This window comes from Lissotriton vulgaris, chromosome 5, assembly GCF_964263255.1.
Source record: "Lissotriton vulgaris chromosome 5, aLisVul1.2, whole genome shotgun sequence".
Taxonomy (NCBI): Eukaryota; Metazoa; Chordata; class Amphibia; order Caudata; family Salamandridae; genus Lissotriton; species Lissotriton vulgaris.
Genome location: NC_141693.1, coordinates 113,958,692 through 113,976,814, shown reverse-complemented (window position 1 = coordinate 113,976,814; position 18,123 = coordinate 113,958,692). Strand labels below are relative to the sequence as shown.

The 18,123-nt window shown below is 45.1% G+C and overlaps 1 protein-coding gene across 1 annotated transcript in view; it reads left to right on the top strand.

Annotated features, from left to right (window-relative positions):
* Positions 1-18,123, top strand: part of SNAPC4 (small nuclear RNA activating complex polypeptide 4) — a 306,571-nt gene that overhangs the window by 111,818 nt on the left and 176,630 nt on the right. Inside the window, exons 11-12 of the mRNA XM_086921023.1 lie at positions 16,372-16,519; positions 17,594-17,700. Of these exons, the coding sequence (XP_086777149.1) occupies positions 16,372-16,519; positions 17,594-17,700 (255 nt within the window). The remainder of the gene's footprint in view (positions 1-16,371; positions 16,520-17,593; positions 17,701-18,123) is intronic.

Sequence of the window (18,123 nt, the reverse complement as noted above, 5' to 3'; positions counted from 1 at the left end):
GGGCGGCCGCCGCTAATGGAGGGACTGCTATGTATTCTATGCACAGATATGAATTCAGCAGCCCACATGCCTCGAACTGCAAATGCTACTTACCAGTATGCATCTGTTCTTGGCATGTAGGGCTGCTGACATTCATATCGCCCACCCTCCTCCCCGGCGCCTGTAGCAGCTGCAGTATGTATTCATATACAAACATATGCTCATAGCATGGTCATCACTCACTTCTTCACTCCATCTCTGCCTATGGCTAAAAACAATCTGGGGATGGAGGCGATGCCCATGCGCACTGTAGTCCAGGGGAGGAGCCACCTATCTCGTGATACTTCGAAGACTCTTCCAGGACAACAATGTGCAATCATCCGGACCCAACACTAGGTGGCGGACTATGCACAGATATGAATGTCAGCAGCCCTACATGCCAAGAACAGATGCATACTGGTAAGTAGCATTTGCATTTCCTGTGGGCTCATTATTTACGTGTTCCCCTATGGTCCCGTTTTGACCTCCTTTCGTACATGCTCATATAATAAAGGACCAAGCGCCTACCGACATAGTGATTGAATTGATATCACACCTACACTGGAATGTAAAGCTTTTTTGGCCGCCTGACCCTTTCCACACCCGAGGGATCCTTAATTCAATCACCCTCGTTGTTTTATCTTAACTATCTGTACATCGAGTGTTTTGTCAATTTAATTGCAGGCTCACTCGCGCTGCATTATGCGGAGCGTTACTACACATGCGCACTAGAGAGCACTGACATTTGGTACAGACGCTTCTCTTTCGCGCATGCGTTTTCTGAAATACCGCACACTCCTCATACGCATGCGCTCATCTAAACAACTTTGCGCTTGTGCTCTTTTCAGCTCTCTCCTCTAGTCGAAGGCTGATTACAATTACAAACCGGACATACCTAATAAAGAATATCATTTAACTGGTCAGCCAACGGATTACCCTTATAAGGGCTTAAAACGCATCCGACAATTAACCAATGACCGGCTAAACAATTAAGTATCTCGAGCATAAATACGAGAGGGTGAGCTCCTCTAGCCATTACCAGCGGAGCAGCGTAGGGGTTAGCACGGAGGTAATTCCATCCCGAGCCTGTAAGTATTTGGTACACAAAACACCATCTCCTACCCAAACAGTGAGTACTAAATACTGAAAGCTGATTTCTATCCATTCAGGTTGCGAAATTAGCAACAACACCCCCAACGTTCTTTTGATGCTCATGGAGCAAGAAAACTTTATACAATAGGTATGACCAAGTGCCTCCTTAACTTAATATGTGTTTTCTATGTTGTGTGTTCTGTGTGTCTTCTTTCTTTCACAGGATCATTGCATCTTTGGTGCTCCACGTGACTGCACCTGTTCGAGCTAGCCCAATCGGGGCAACCAAATTCATTCTTTTTTGGTTTTTGTCTTTCTAGGTCATGCAACTGCATGTTCCTTCACCGCTGTAGGCGCATTATAGCCTTAGTTTTCTTTTAAATCACTGTAAATAGTCTTTCACTTTATGGTTAATTATACACCAATTAGAAAAACGTGAGTAAGGTGGGGAAGTTGTGCCCCCGTCCTGAAGAAGGAGCACCAGCTCCGCAGCATGTCGACGTACACCAGAGGTGCTGTCCATAGTCACGACAGCTAACTACCTCAACCTGCACTTCTTTTACTAGTACCAGCCCGAGGTTGTGAATAAAGTTTTTTCTCTGACACCTACGAGCCAGGTACTTTTTAATCTTCACTATATCCCACCACTCACATCTTTATTATACCCAACCACTTCCATCACACACACCACACATAGTCTCTACTACCAGTGCTCCCGCGTAGTCGTAGGTCGCAGCACGCCGCATCCCGTTAGAGGGGTGCGAAGGCCCCAATGATGAAGCATGAAACCAAGGGGCCTGTTGGTGTGTGAGGGGTATTTTACAAAAACTGAATGTCCCCACATTTGTGGCCGAATGTGAGCGTGTGGCTGATCTTGGCTCCTCCTTGGTTGTAGATGTGGTGGGAGCACGGGTCCTTGGGGGCCTCTGAGTGGACTGACTTCATAATAGAGGCTGTGTCTGTTAGTGAGTGGGCTCCAGATAGTTAGATGTTCGTCCTTGGTGGTGGTGGAAAGCTGGTTGATGAGTCCTCTGGGCAGGGCTGAGGATCAATGTTACTGTAGATCTTTGTTATTTTACTGTGGAAGAAGTAGGAGACATCATTGCAAAGTTCTTGAGAGGGGGTGATGCTGTTTGTTGCAGCTGCTGGGTTTGAGAATTCTTTAACGATTGCAAATAGTTATTTGCAGTTGTTAGAGCTGGTTTCAATTGTCTGCATCAGGCCATTTTCTTTATTTCCCTCAATTAGTGGTGGTAACTCCTGAGTGTGACATTGTAGATACTTCTGGCTGTGGCTTCCCAGCTGGTTCTCCATTTTCTCTCCAGTTGCTTGCTGTAGCATTCTGATTCCCTGAGTTCATCGGTGTACCAGCTGGCTTGTTTGTTGGTTCTCCTTTCTTTGGTGTTCTTGATAGGTGCAACGGTATTGGCACAGACTGAAATCCATCCTTTCGCATGTTGGTGTCTAGGCTGCTGTTGGTGCCAGGAAGTGTAGACTTGTATATCACAACCAAGGGAGTTAAATTGCTTGATGGTGCTTTCCAGCTAGCAGAACTGAGTGCACTGGAAAGTTGGACAATATGTTAGTACAGCTATTTGCTGAAGCAAGCGTTCTTAGTTACCACTTTCTTTAGCTAGTGTCTTTCGACTATCAAACATATCTTCAGTTGAACCATATTTGTGCATCATTAGGCTTAGAAAAGACTTACCTTAATTATACTTACCGTAAATAGACTTTCCATGCACAGTTAAGGCACACATGGATTCTCCATTAAACAGGCAAAAGATGATGGGACCACATGCAATTAATTGGGGTAGCATTTTAACCGTTCAATTGTTTTTTTCCCACCGTGCCACTTCAGATGAGAGCCAGCTATATGCAAATCAGCTTTGGTCCTGCTGTAATAGATACAGAGAAGCCTAAATTGCCAATCCAGATTCTGGACTACATGCAACTCAAGATCAATTTCATCCTACTTTGGCCTCTTCAGCAGTGTGTAGCTTGGTTTCAGTGGCACAGTGAGCACAGGGGCCCATGTCTAGGCATACTATTATTATTTATTATTATGAAGTTTTATATAGCGCTAGCCAGACCCAGGGGTATCGGAGCACTTTACAACTGTTGAATTGCATAGACCAAACAAATATTCACAGTAAGTACAATTAAGGTATCAGCACAAGTGTCAAGAGTCTCGAGACCATATCGGGTATGCACATTGTAAATATTGAGTTTCAGTGGGTTAAGTTGCCAGTGTCAATGAGTACTAGTAGTGCCTTATCTGGGTGACCATAGTCTGGGGTCCAACCCCCATCAGCGAGCATTGACTTCAGCTCTTCTGCGTCTCATGACTCTTCACGAGGTACCGATTTTGTAAAAGATTTTTGAGTTTATCTTTGAATTTTGTGAAGGAGGGGATAGTTCTGATATGATGGGGATAGCGTTCCAGATTTTGGGTGCGTTTCCCGCGAAGGATCGGGCTGTGGTTTTTTGTTTGCGTGCTTTCATCCGGATGAGTGTTTGAGCTCCGGAGGGTCCTGGTTTGCCCGGCTTTTTTTGAGTTTAAAGGCCAAGTATTCAGGCTTGCCTGTGTGATGGGATTTGTGGGTGAGGCAGGCTGTTCTGAAACTGGCACGCATTTCAACTGGGAACCATTTTAGTTCTCTGAGTTCGGGTGAGATATGGTCCAATTTCTTCACTCCTGTGACTATTCTAGCTGCTGCGTTTAGTGTTGTTTTAAGGTGGGGGCAGGTGTGCCTTTGATGAGCCTGAGAGGGTTGCGATCCCATAGTCTAATCTAGATAACACCAGTGATTGGGTAGCTTGTTTAAGGTCCTTGGCTGGGATGAAAGGTTTTATTTTGTTCAATGGCTTTAAGTTCAGGAAGGCGCTTTTGGCGGAGATCTTAATATGTTTGGTTATATTAAGTTTCCGGTCTAAAGTGATGCCTAATGATTTTACCGAGTCTGCCAGGGTGATGTTTCTGTCGAGTGTATCGATCACAGATAGCCTTTCTGTAATTTAAGGGTTCTCTTCTTTGTTTGAGATGAGGAGTATTTTAGTCTTGTCCTGATTGAGTTTTAGGTGGTTCCTTGACAGCCAGTGTTGGACTTCTCTGAGCGTGTAATTGAGTCTCTGAATGTCATCAATGGATGTGGTTTCCAGATAGATCTGTGTGTCATCGGCATAAAGGTGGAATGGGATGTTGGCTTTTCTGAGTAGGGTTTTGAGTGGTTCCATGTAAATGTTAAAAAGTTGTGGGGAGAGCACTGACCCTTGGGGGACTCCCTTGCTAACATGATGTAGGTCAGACGTGAAGTTTTTGATTTTTACTCTTTGTGTGCGGTTGTGGATGAAGGAGGAGAACCATTGTAAGACCACCTCATCTAGACCTGCCCTTTTTTGAAGTGCCTTGATGAGGAGGTTGTGATCAACCGTGTCAAAAGCTGCTGATAAATCTAGGAGGATGAGAAGGCAGCATTTGTCCTCATTCATTGATTTGTGCATGTCATCAATGACGTTGAGGATCGCGGTTTCCGTGCTACATCCCTTTCTAAAGCCCGGTTGGTTGGCATTGAGTTGGTTGATGCTATCCAGGTGTTGAGTTAGTTGCAGGAGCACGCATCTTTCTAGGGTTTTGGATAGAAGAGGTAGATTAGAGACTGGTCTGTAGTTATTCAGATCTTTTTTGTCTAGGACAGTTTTTTTTAGCAATGGCGTGAATTGCCGTTCTTTGAGGCATTCAGGGATGACACCAGATCGCAGTGAACTGGTAATGATCTTGCACCAGAGCGGGGCAAGGGAGAGTTTTAAGCTTTTTGGCCATGGCCACTTAAGAAGTTACATTAAACGCACAAAAGGCGATGGGAGGAATGCTTGCAAAAACTACAACCTCTGACAATCGCTTGGAGTAGCGTTCCAACCCATCATTGTTTTTGCTCACTATGCCACCACAGATTAGACCAAGCCATGTGCAAACCAGCCTTGGTTCTGCTTCATTAGGAACAGTCTAGCCCAAACTGCCAAGCTGTGTCCTCTCTGAACTGGAACACAAACACCCTAAGACTGCTTTCGGTCTCTTTAGTGCAATGCAGCAAGTGGAACAGTGAGCACACAAACCATGTCTGGGCATACTCTAAGGTGTTATATCGAACACTCAAAATGTGAAGGTAAGTGTAATTGCAAATATTCTAACCACTGGCAATTGTTTGGGTAGCATTCCAATCCATTGTTTTACCAGATTAGCCGCAGCCATATGCAAATCAGAGTTGGTTCTTCTTTAATAGGGAGTATTCAGCCCAAAGTGTGTAGCTAGGTATTTTCTGAAGTGGAACACAAGCAGCCCAATTTTTGGGCTATTGTACCTCTTTTTTTAGGTGTCGCTTAATTCCAATAGCTCAGGGCTCAAGGGACCCACGTCTGTTACCTTCTAGAGAAGGCTTTGCCCGGCACTTCAGGATTGGCTCTTCCCATGAGGAGCAGGTTCAGTACAGATTTGCGTAGGGCGGATCTTTCGCTAGAATCGCACAGTGGGTGAAAAACGATGGATTGAAATTATCCCAGAGCGATTGCCAGTGGTGTAAGCTGTTTGTGAGCTTTACCCCCTTCACCTTTTCCGTGTTTGATTCCATAACTTTTGATGATTCGTCATCCTTCATTTCTGCTGATACTTGCTCCTGTCCCTTCTCTTTAAGCTACATCGCAGCAGTGCTGAAGCATAGCGGTTTAGTAATAGTTGCATATAGTCCTTACACCACTCCACCCAGTTGTTTCTGGACTCTTACATAAGACCAGATGGGAGAACAGACAATTGAGATCCCAATGCTGAGGTCAGGTTGTATTGCAACTGTTGGCATTGTAAAGTGTTGATTTCTCTAATTGTTTTTGCATATTGGTAAATGTTTGTAGACTTTTTTCCTATCACCGTATTTTTCAATGAGTTGCCTGCAGTTGGCTAGGCCTTCCTCATTTAATATTACCTAAGAAGATTTGGGAAATTTAAAAAGTAGCGTGCCGAACACATAGTTAAAGCGTAGAGCTATATCATGTGGCCCACAATGAGGCACAGAGGTGAAATCACTTGAGGAAGTCTGCTGACAATTTCTGCATTAGTGGGTTAATGTTATCATAAACTGTGTTTTTAGTTCCTGGTTCTCCCAACCACTTCAAGTACTTGGGAGCTCATTTGAACAGGTAGGTTCCATGTATGGCTTTCCTTGTTTCGTCGTTTCACATCTCAGTGACAGTATTTCACTCTAAGACCAGTTGATGTTGCTTCATGGGAAGGATGAGAATCTGGAGATCAGATTCATCAACTCTGGCATTGAAGATTCATGTTGTGACAAACCGAGAAATCTTTCTTCCACATATATATTGGATTTTCTGCTAGTCTATTTGTATTTCAGTGCTGTGTATGTTCTGTTTTTGGTAAATGGCTCCTGCAAGTGGTTCCATATCTAACCAAAAGAGTAGTGGGAAAGCAGACACCCGTCTGGTGCACAGCTTGATGGGGAATGGTTCATATAGGTAGCACCTGGATCTAATCTTCGCCAACGGGGCAGTGTGCAACCATTAAACGTTGTTTATGAATCCAATGCCCAGGATGTGTGTTGCCGATATATCGATTATAATCTTTTTGCTTTTTCTCATCATGCTTGTAATGCCTCCACTTTACTTTTGACAATATGTATTCTGCCTGTAATGTAAAGAACATTCAATTTGAACTTGGCTTTGGACAGTTCTCTCAATGCCTGGGTAGAAAGAGGTTTGTTGTACTTGATAATGAGGTCTTTGATAGTTGTTTCCAGTGATTTTTGTCTATCTTTGTGTTTCTTACATCTCAGGGCAGAGTCCTGCACCATCTCAGGCTCCTCAGATCTGATACCCAGCTGCTCATAATACTCGGGCACACAGTACAGACCATTCATTATTTAGCAGAAAGTCAAAGACATGCAAGTTTAGTTTTTTTTCTCTGGTATTCCTAGAAGCAGTGCTTGATTTGTAAAACAAGCGCCAGGGCCCAACTTTCTTCTCATTAGTTGCCAGCGCTACTGAGTGTCGGGGTTGCTGAATACCAGGGTTGCCTAGTTTTGTTTCCCTCTCATGCTTCTTTAATCCATCTCCCTCCACTTTCTATTCTTTTATCTCACTATTGTACGTTTCTTTTCATCCCTTCTTTTTCCTTTGTCACAGTGTTCATATATTTCTCTTCCTCCTTCTTTTCTCCTTGTCTGTTTTTCCCTCTCTTCCTGTTGGTTAAAGTCTGATGATAGACAATATGTCTAAGTGCCTGAAAATTAGGGCCAGTGGACCCGACCTCAACTACTGCCTCAAATTAAGCACTGCTTGGAGTTGATATGCAGCCCATAGAAATTTGAAGTTACACTGGGGTATGGTCTGAGATGCTACCATCCAAGATGGAGTAACTGGAGGCATTTGAAAACCGTTAACTCAGTGCAAGGAATAACTGCATTACACACATGGAGCAAAGAGGTAGGCTCTCTCTTGAGGGTGTAGCAGGCTCCATACTTCTACCAGTGCATAGTGTGCAATCAAGTCTGTCAGGAGCCGCCTTTCGAGTCTGTTACTATGATTAAATGTACCAAATGTATCCAGATTATCATTACTTTCGTGCGGGAGCACTACGGCTTATGCTGTTTTGTATTACCCATGTAGAGGCATTCCAAATTGAGAAAACCTTTTGTACATCACTGTTGGTATCTCTTTCTGATGTGCTGAAATGATAGCTGTTAGTAATTTTACAAATGGTGACTACCAACGTAAACTTGTCTGATGTGTCACTATTACAACACTAAATGTATTTGTAGCTCGCAATGAATTTCATTGAACACAAGTAGCTCTTATTACACAAAAGGTCAGAGACCACTGTTCTAGACTCTTCCCTCCTCTACCCCTCCTTGCATCATCTCATACCCCTTTTACTATTCAGATCTCCTAAACAAGCCTGTCTCCTCCCACCTCCGACAAGCACTTCGACACCTCATCAGGTGTAGCAACAACTATATAAATGCAAACCCTTCCCTCCACTATCCAATCCTTTTTCAATCCAAATAAGACTAACAAGTCCACCGCTCAAATTAATTCCATACTCAATGTCATGTGATGTACATGCTTGGTTTTTACTGTTTGTATGTGGAATGAAGTTGTATTCACATAAGTTCAAAAACAAATACAAAAAAAAGAAATTCATTCCAGATTTCCCTATACTAATTTACCACTAATTCTTTTGGGTTCCGGAGTAGATTGCTACCTACCTAAAAGTGCTTAAATGCCTTATTAGGGGTAGCAAACGCTATGTAAATGCAAACCCTTCCCTCTTCTATGCCTCCACTATCCTTTCAATACAAATAACAAACTTACACATCCACTGCTCAAATTAATTTCCTATCCTGTTTGAGTTCCGGAGTAGTGTGCTACTTGCCGAAAAGCGCTGCAACAACTCATCAGGGGTTGCAAGCTCTAAATAAATGCAAACCATTCCTTCTTCTATCCCTCCACTATCCTTTTCAATCCAAATAACCGACTAACATGTGCACCACTCAAATTAATTTCATATTTCCCTATACTAATTCACAACTAATCCTTTTTATAGTTCCGTAGTAGTGTGCTACTTGCCGAGAAAGTGCTTTAACACCTCGTCAGGAGTAGTAAGTGCTATATAAATGCAATTAACATAACATAACATATTCCAGTAATCAGTAAAGCCCAAGATGGCCGCTGGAGCTTACTAAGAGCTCCCAGTGCTTGGGATCCCTCTTGTTGGATTTATCCCTGTCAGCACCCACCGCTCCGTGGAACCGAACTAACGAAAGTAACAGGATTGTAACCAGCATCTTTTTATTTCTTCCTACCTTGTCCGGCGGATGGTTGGAGCCTGCTAGCCACCCGTCTCGGTCCGGGTCACCTGGAGACATCACCACCCTCAACGGACGACTGCTGATCATCGGCTCGGATGTCTCGAGCCCACGGAGCCTACGGAGGGTCGGCGTTCTGAAGCTCACCCCCCCCTCCAACCCCCCCTGCACCGGATTGTGGATTCCGTGAAGGGCTCTTGCTCCCGACGAGTCTCGTGCCTACGGTGGGTCGATGAGCGATCTGAAGCTCACCCCCCCACCCCCCTGCACCGGTTTCTGGACGACGACATTTCCTCCTTCATCCTGGCCTCATCGGCTACCCGCCGACAACCTCTCGCCGCTCCCAGTGCCGGAGTATCAGGGCCTGGATATCCGTAATTGGTGACAAGCGCCTGGGTAAATGAACAAGAAAGAAGAAAAACAGCAGCCACGGCTTGCGTTCCACCGAACCTCTTAAAAAATAAAAAATGGCCGCCGCAGTGGAACGCAAACGATCGGAGCTTGGAAATAACCTCTAATGACCCCGCGAGGAGTACTTTCATCGTGTACTATCGGCGTTGTAAACCCTATGAGGAAAGCGTCTATCGGCGCACTGATGAGGACCTAAATGTTATTATTTTCATGAGAATAGCTGTAGCATCAGATGTTGCAGGTTCTACAGCGCGCGCTCTTTCCTAGTTGCCTAGAGTTTTCCATGCTGTATGTGACATCGTTTGCCAGCCGTGGGGTTGTAGCCACCAGCAAGCCTCTCTCTGGCATTTTGGATTTCAATTTGAGTTTTAAATGCACGGGCTTAAAAGTCCCTGCTTGGAAATTAATCGTGGCTGAAAACACAGGTCACGTGGTGTGGATTCCTTCAGCAACTTTACTTCCATGATTGAGCAACTACTGTGCAGCGCTGCTGCTGGAGTGCCTGAAATGCGGAGTGGGGGTGCCTGCCTGCTGCACAGATCTACAGTCTGGTTTGTCACCGTGGGTCTGGCTCATCGTGTCTGTAATCGACCTGGATGTCAGGGATCTTTAAGAATATAAGGTATGCACTTTCAAACTGTAACTGCTGACTGTCACTGCATTCTTCCCTCTCTACTGCCCAAAAAGGCTGTGGCCATAAACCGGGAGCAATAAATCACTTCCATGGCCTCCAGATGTCCACGGGGCTGCACAACATCTCGGCCAGGGTTCTCCAATAACAGATAAGACTTTCTCCTCCCCTCCTAGCAACTGGATTAACTCGACCTGCCTCAGATTGGAAAGGGAAACTAAACTGTAACTACAACAGACAGAGGACTTCTATGCCTGTCTCCCCTTCTCCTTTTTGGAGGCCATCTTTGACTAGCTAGTCTCCCACTCTGGTGATACTATTTAACTATTTTATCTTATTCCCACAGCACGGTACTACACCTACACGCTCAAACCATCTTAGGCTAGTCAATCCTCATCACTGCATGATGCCTAATGAAGCGGCCATACTAGACTAGTCTAAATCACCACTCCTCCGCTCACACTCCTTTACTTGTGCACCCACTCCTTCCTCGCTCACACCATAGTGCCTTTCCCACACCCAGCGACGCATACACCCTTACCCACCTCTCCCCCTACTTCCAACATGGAACCCATGGGCAAACACACTAATAAAATAAATTACCCTCCCGGGCTCACCAAAAAAAACGCAAAAAAGTTTAAGCACAACTTCTTGAAGTCCCACCCTGAAACCCCCTTTGTAGACACCTACTTCTCCCTCAACAATGGAACGAAGAACACTCATATCATCCTATACACTACACGCAGAGCACAATGGAGAAAAGCACTCCTTACCCTACTCACCGTCTCGACCACTAGGAAAACTGCCTATGGTGTAACACTCTCAATCACACCATCACAACGCTATCCTGCTAGAGCAACCATCACCATCTACAACAACGGCACCATCCTATTTCAATCCACAGATAGAAACCTAGACCTACTAGACATCCTGCTCCCCACCTTCAAAGAATACCTCTCTAAATCTCAGAGCTCACACCCTCCCGCCTTCACTCCCAACATCTTGGACTCCACAGCACCTCCTAACACTACCCCCAACATCCTGGACTCCACAGCACCTCCTAACACTAACACGCACCTCCTCACTCCCCCCATTACTCTACTCTATAACCCTCCATCTACAGGCATCTCACACCCTTCAATCTTAGACGCCAAACCCACCTCCTCTAGCGCCCCCCACACCGCCACCGCCTCGTCCCCTCCCCCACATGACCCGACAATCACACCTCCGACTAGCTTCTCAGAACACCCCGCCTCCCCTAACTGCACCCAACGCAACATGACTCTCTCTCTTCCCATATCCCCCCACACTTTGCACTCCCGTCCCGTCCTTCACATCAATCTTCTCAGAACACCCCTCCTCCCCCAACTGCACCCCACACAACATGACTCTCTCTCCGCCTATCTCCCCCCCACACTTAGCACTCCCGTCATGCCTAGCCTTCACCCCTCCTTCAACCTCTCACCCCCCACTCTCACTCCCCACTATCCCACCTCCACCCCCGCAACCCCCAGCCTCTACAACGCCCCCATTTACCCTTCCCCTCTTAGCACTGATGCCCTGCCCAATAACGCCAACACCAACCCTAACACCAATCCTCTCTCTAACACTTCCAACCCCTTCACCAGCTCCACCTCTCCACCCCGATTCCCCCCCTTCTCCAGCAACCTATACGCCTGTTCACCGCCAGTACCCTTCCCCAACTCCGCGCCCAACACCACGCTGGACATGATTATGTCCACCCTCCTTCAAATGAATGAAGAACTACACTCCATCAAAGAGTTGCTCATCACACACCCCAGACACCCCCCTCCCACCACCACCTTTACACCTAATAACACTTCCCCCTCACCTCCTACTCGCCTTACCACACAACACTCCCCACACTGGACCTCTATCCCCTCTCGCAATACCACCAGTCGCAATACCAATCGCAATACCACCAATCGCAATACTACCTTTACACCTAACAACACTTCCTCCTCACCTCCTACTCGCCTTATCACACAACACTCCCCACACTGGACCTCTATCCCCTCTCGCAATACCACCAATCGCCCCAGACGCACTACCAATACGATCTCAGACTATGACATACACACCCTTCTCCACTCTTACGTCCCGGCTCCCCAAAATCGCCTAGCCACCAACCATCTGTCCATCCCAACGATTATCTCTAACCCCCTCAGGCACCACACGCATAGCAACAGAGGCTCCGTCCCCAACAACCTCACAAATGTACCCCTCACTATAGAACCTTCCTCCACCCTCTGCACCCCTAGACTCAAATGCATACTTCTCAATTGCAGATCGGCCCAAAGACATTCCGCGGGGGTCGCCGATCTCATCATTTCTCTGGAACCGGATCTAGCCATTCTGACTGAAACATGGTTGTCTGATTCTTCTACACCTATCATGGATATCCTAGTCCCCCCCCAACTACTGTATCATTAGACTTGACAGGACCAAAAAGACAGGGGGTGGAATTGCCTGTATTTACAGAAGCAACCTTTCAGTTATTAAAGCGTCCGCCCCCTCTCTTACTTCCTGTGAATACCTCTGCCTTGATGTCATCAGCGAAAGCAAACCGGTATGCTCACTACACATCATATACCACCCACCTGGGGACAAGCTCTCCTTCTCCCAACAACTCATGGACACAATCTCAACCAACTCAGGACGGCAAAACACCCGAATTTTCCTTGGCGACTACAATTTCCATTGGAATGACAGCAGTGACACAGTGGTAAATAGCCTCAAAAACTTCCTCAACGCCCTTGATCTCACCCAAATATGCAATAGCCCGACCCATGAGAAAGGTTCTATCCTCGACCTTATAATCTCCAAAGAGGACGCTACTCAACTTGAGTCAATCCAACCTTGTGACTGGTCAGATCATCATATTGTCTCCTTCCTTATCAATGAAAAAAATAAATTTAACCCAGTTCAACCCTCTAAGCCCAAAGTTTGGAAAAGAGACATGAAGAAACTCAACCCAAACTCCTTACCGCCTAACAGCTGCAATCTCCTACTTCCCCCTTCCGGCGCTACGGACGTTCAACTCCTGACTGACCACTATCTCAATGCTATGACCACAATAATCAATGAGGCTGCACCCATGCAACTGAAAAGAGTTTCATCCAAGATCTCCAACACATGGTATGACGGGAGCCTCAATGAAGATAGACGGGCCGTGCGAATGGCAGAGCGCACCTGGAGATCAGCCCCCTCTGCACTGCACCTAAAAACCCTGAAGAAACAGAGAAACGCCTACTTCAGGAAAATAAAACGCTCAAAAAGAGATTTCTTCAGCCTCCAGCTCGCCCAAGCAAAAAACCGCCCAAGAAAACTGTTTGAGCTAATCAGAACACAATCAAAAGAACAACCCCAGACACTCAGCACCATGGGCCTTACACCTTCCTGTGAAGACTTCTCTGCTTTCTTTAACCAAAAAACCGACAACATAAGAAGCGATCTCCTCAATGACGCAATCCTTTACTCCAACCCCCAACACACAGCATCGTCTGAACCAAAGAACAATGCTACATGGTCATCCTTTGGCACCTACTCCGAAGAAGAAATTGGCAGATTGCTCAGCACCCTGAAACCATCCAATCACCTCACTGACCCCCTTCCTGCTAACGCTGTAAAAGACTTTACCCCTTTGCTCCTCCCACTCTGGACTAAGATTATCAATAGCTCTCTTCAACAAGGATCCATCCCTAACGCCCTCAAAGTCGGACAAGTCACACCGCTACTAAAAAAAACAACAGCAGACCCCACTGATCTAAACAATTACCGTCCTATTACAAATATTCCCACTCTCGCTAAACTGTTGGAAAAATGCGTACATCTACAACTGACTAAACACATAGATAAGTTTGATCTCCTCAACCCTCATCAATCAGGCTTCCGAGCAGAGCACAGTACCGAAACTGCTATGACTCACATAGTTGACGACGCCCTCCAAATCCTAGACCAAAACGATACCTGCCTCCTCATCCTTCTTGATCTCTCTTCAGCATTCGACACAGTTAAACATGAGAACCTACTCGAACTATTAAACACAAGAATGGGCATATCTGGGACTGTTCTCAAGTGGTTCACTTCCTTTCTACACAACCGGTCTCAGAGATTCAAAAGCAACAACCGGATGTCCTCTCCGGTACCTGTATCGCTAGGCGTCCCTCAAGGATCCCCCCTCTCCCCAACACTGTTCAACGTAGTTATGGAACCTCTCACTACTTTGCTACAAGCATCCAATGTTCACTTTCACATGTATGCTGACGACACCCAACTTTATCTCAAAATACAATCTCCCAAGGACATCATGCTTCTGAACACCACGATCAGAAACACCCAATCCTGGCTTGCCGAGAATCACCTCAAACTCAATGCGCTGAAGACTGAGTTCCTCCTGATCTCACCTCCCGCAAAAATCTCTACCGCTCAAACATGGCTTAAGCACCTAACGGCTCTAAATGTACAACCTACCATCGTAGACTCAGCAAAATCTTTAGGCATAACACTTGACGCCAATCTCAACATGCAGCAGCACATCAGCAAGGCAACCAAAGGAGTGAACTTCCAAATCAATACCTTGAGAAAACTTAAACCCTTCCTTCCAGCCAAAGACTTCCAAACTGCAGTACAATCTATAGTCATCCCGCACATAGAATACGGTAGCACCGCCCTCTGCGGGCTCCCCCTAACTACAACGGCACCCCTAAGAGCGTCCCTCAACGCTGCAGCGAGGCTCATCACTGGCTCAAAAAAGCACTCGCATATTTCCCCTGACTTTAAATCCCTGAACTGGCTACCTTTTGAAGCCAGAATACATCTGAAAATCGCCTGCATGACACACAAGGCTGTACACATGAACTCACCCGCCTACCTCACTCAAAAGCTGACAATTTCTGGTGGCTCTAGAACTACTAGAAGCACAAACAATCTTCTGCTGAAGCCTCGAAGATTTCGGAAGGAAAAAACCTATAAACGCTCCTTCTCAGGAATGGCGCCCAGGATCTGGAACTCACTCCCTCCTGAAACCAGGCTCATCTCCTCCAACAAACTTTTTAAGAAAGAAGTAAAAGCGATCCTCATGGCTAAATACACATGATCTATTATTCTGTATTTCTCAAGAATCCGCACTGTACTACCTGCCTGACCCCTTGGACTATTTGTATTACTTGTATTATCGACTTATTTGATTGTATACGTTCCCTCTTTGTATATTTTTATATTGTTGACGCACCTGTCTGACTTTGCATACTGTACCTACACCACCTCAACTATTCCTACTCTTGTACTACTGATGCACCTGTGTGACTATGCACCCTGTACTCACCTACCTCAACTATGCCTACCTTTATGCTATCTCCAAAAGCATTTTAAGCATGCTTAAACAAGTATATGCTCCTTCTTTTTGTACTTTTATATTATTGGCGCACCTGTTTGACTATGCACCTTGTACCTACACTACCTCAACTTTGACCTACCTCTTGTATTTTGACCTACCTATGTAACTATGCACCTTGTACCTAACTACCCCAACTATTACATACTATTATTCTATCACCCCCTTGTCCTTGTAAAGCGCTCTGATATCTGCAAAGATCTTGTTCGCGCTATATAAAACTTTCAAAATAAAATAAAATAAATAAATCCTCAGTTTTACTATCCCAGTCCCTCTAAATTCAGTTATGCTTCTAAATAGATTGGTAAAAAACATTAATTTGTTCCAAATTGGGGCCCATAGTGAGCCTTGCATCAATATTTTACCTTGCTTGTCAATTTGTACATCAGATATCTAGCGGAACAGGTTGGCCAATATAACTATAGCTCAGACTGTCTCAATATCTCCATTGAGTTTTTGTGTGTGATGAAATTGAGGGATGCAGGTGACTGTGTGAGGCTTCATTGACTTAGTCCATCAAAAGCACCTATCTAATTATTGCATTTTAGAAAATAAATACAAATGTTGACAGTGGAGTAGTCTGAAAATGCTGTGTGGGTAATATTGGAAACCTAAAACAGATATTGCAATGGCTACTGGGTGATGTATCGCGGTAGGCTGTTACATGCTCCTGAAATCTCACGATCTGACTGGATGAGTTCTTTATCTTTGTAAGTTTGGTCTGTACACTTTATATGAGGTTAAAAACATGTGAAAGATAGTAAACGCTTAGCACTTAGCTGCCAAAAGCATGAGGCGAGGTAAGCTTTCCCACGCTGTATGTCATGTTTCCATAATGTCCAAAATGCATGAAGGTTGGCACTGACATGCTCTAGAAACAAACTTGGTAAAGCAATGCCACAGGCTCACTTTGCATTGTTACTTTCTTGAAGACAAGCCGGACAGCCTTCCAGTGTCTGCAGAAGTATCAGAAGTATAACAAGACTTTTAAGAAGAGAGAGTGGACCAAAGCGGAGGACCAGATGCTCACTCATTTGGTTGAACAAATGAGAGTTGGAATCCACATTCCATACCAGAAAAGTAAGTATTTACAAGCAATGATCCACCAGCATCCTTGTGGGCCTGGTCAACTCCTTGCATGACACGAGTAACAATGTGTACTCAACCTGGACCAGTGTCCTTGATGCTCAAGTATATAAGGTCTGTGGATTCTGTATACAACATACATTTTATCTCTAGCAAGGAAGAAAATTGAGTTTGGTTATGTCTGTATTTAATGTTTCATGGAAAATGCCAGAAATATTTCTGAAGCACATTTTTTGAATGCGGCTGTATCAGTTGAATTACGTATGCCACTATCCTGGCAAGCATGTGAGAACTTACTTGCACTCTGTGTAAAGTAGTATGCTACACCACTTGCCTGTAAGGAATGCGGCAATGCAGGGCAAACGTATGCGTTGAATGTGTCAGAGTTATCTTCCATTGTAAGGGATATTTCTGTGATACCGTCTGAGAGCAGAGTGAGGTTTGTCGTCTTTCATCTTATTTTAATATGTTTCTATACTGATACAAACTTTTTAAAAAGAGTCTGAGACATCTCCATTTCTTCATCGAAGGGGTTGTCTTTTTGCAGAGGAAGCAACTGCCTAGAAGACATTAAAATGTAAATGATCTAATCTGTGTGGGATAAGTGGGCAAAAGCCCTTGGACTACAATGTAAGGTGTCAAATCTTTACACATTCCATGTGTTCTGCGAGGCGAGTTAGATTTATATTTGGTCATTTTAATTTGTTTAACCCCTTCGATGCTGATGACGAGCTCAGCTCGTCATCAGCCACGGGGGGCGTGTGCGGATGACGAGCTGAGCTCGTCATCTAACGCGGCTTTTTGAAAAAAGCTGCGTAGCGTAAAAATTGCCGCCGCAGCGATGAGGTTAAAAGGGTGTCCAAGACTCAGATGTTCGTCATTACACCAGTTTAGCTAACTACTTGTGTATGATTCATAACTTTGTACTGTACATGTAAAAGGTCACCCATAATTGTTATTCAGGTCATCAGATTTTTGATCAACCTGCTGAAAAGGGGTTTTGTAGATGTCCTTGTTTTTATAATGCACCCACTGATTTTTCCAAAATATGTGTGGTTAATCTTTTAGTTGCATACTACATGGAGGGCAGAGATACTTTCCAGTTGATTTACCGCTGGACCAAATCTGTGGATCCTAGATTGAAAAAAGGTCCTTGGACACCAGAAGAAGATGCTGTAAGTTACTTTTCTAAACTTCCTTTTTTTAATATAATAATAATACCAGCATTTGTAAAGCATGCAGCTACCTCAGACAAGATGGCGCTAGGGGGCCGTCGGGAAGATTAAGCGAGCTATTGCCCAGAGTCACAAGGTGCTGGGCTAATCTGCTGCCGGCGCCAGAGATCGAACCATGAGCCCCCATGGTCCGAAGTCCGGTCCCCTGGCCGTTGCACCAAACCTCTTCCACAATAAGGAAGACCTGTCTATGTGAACTTTGTATACAGGGGCGTAGCTTGGCCAGTAAGATTGTGGGTGGGGGGTGTTTGAGCTTCAGATTTTCCTACAATGGCGCTGGCATATAATGTTAAAAAACATTATACGACAAGCAAGAGATGCATGAGAGGGGCTTAAGCGGCAATGGAAAGGGAGATGAATGCC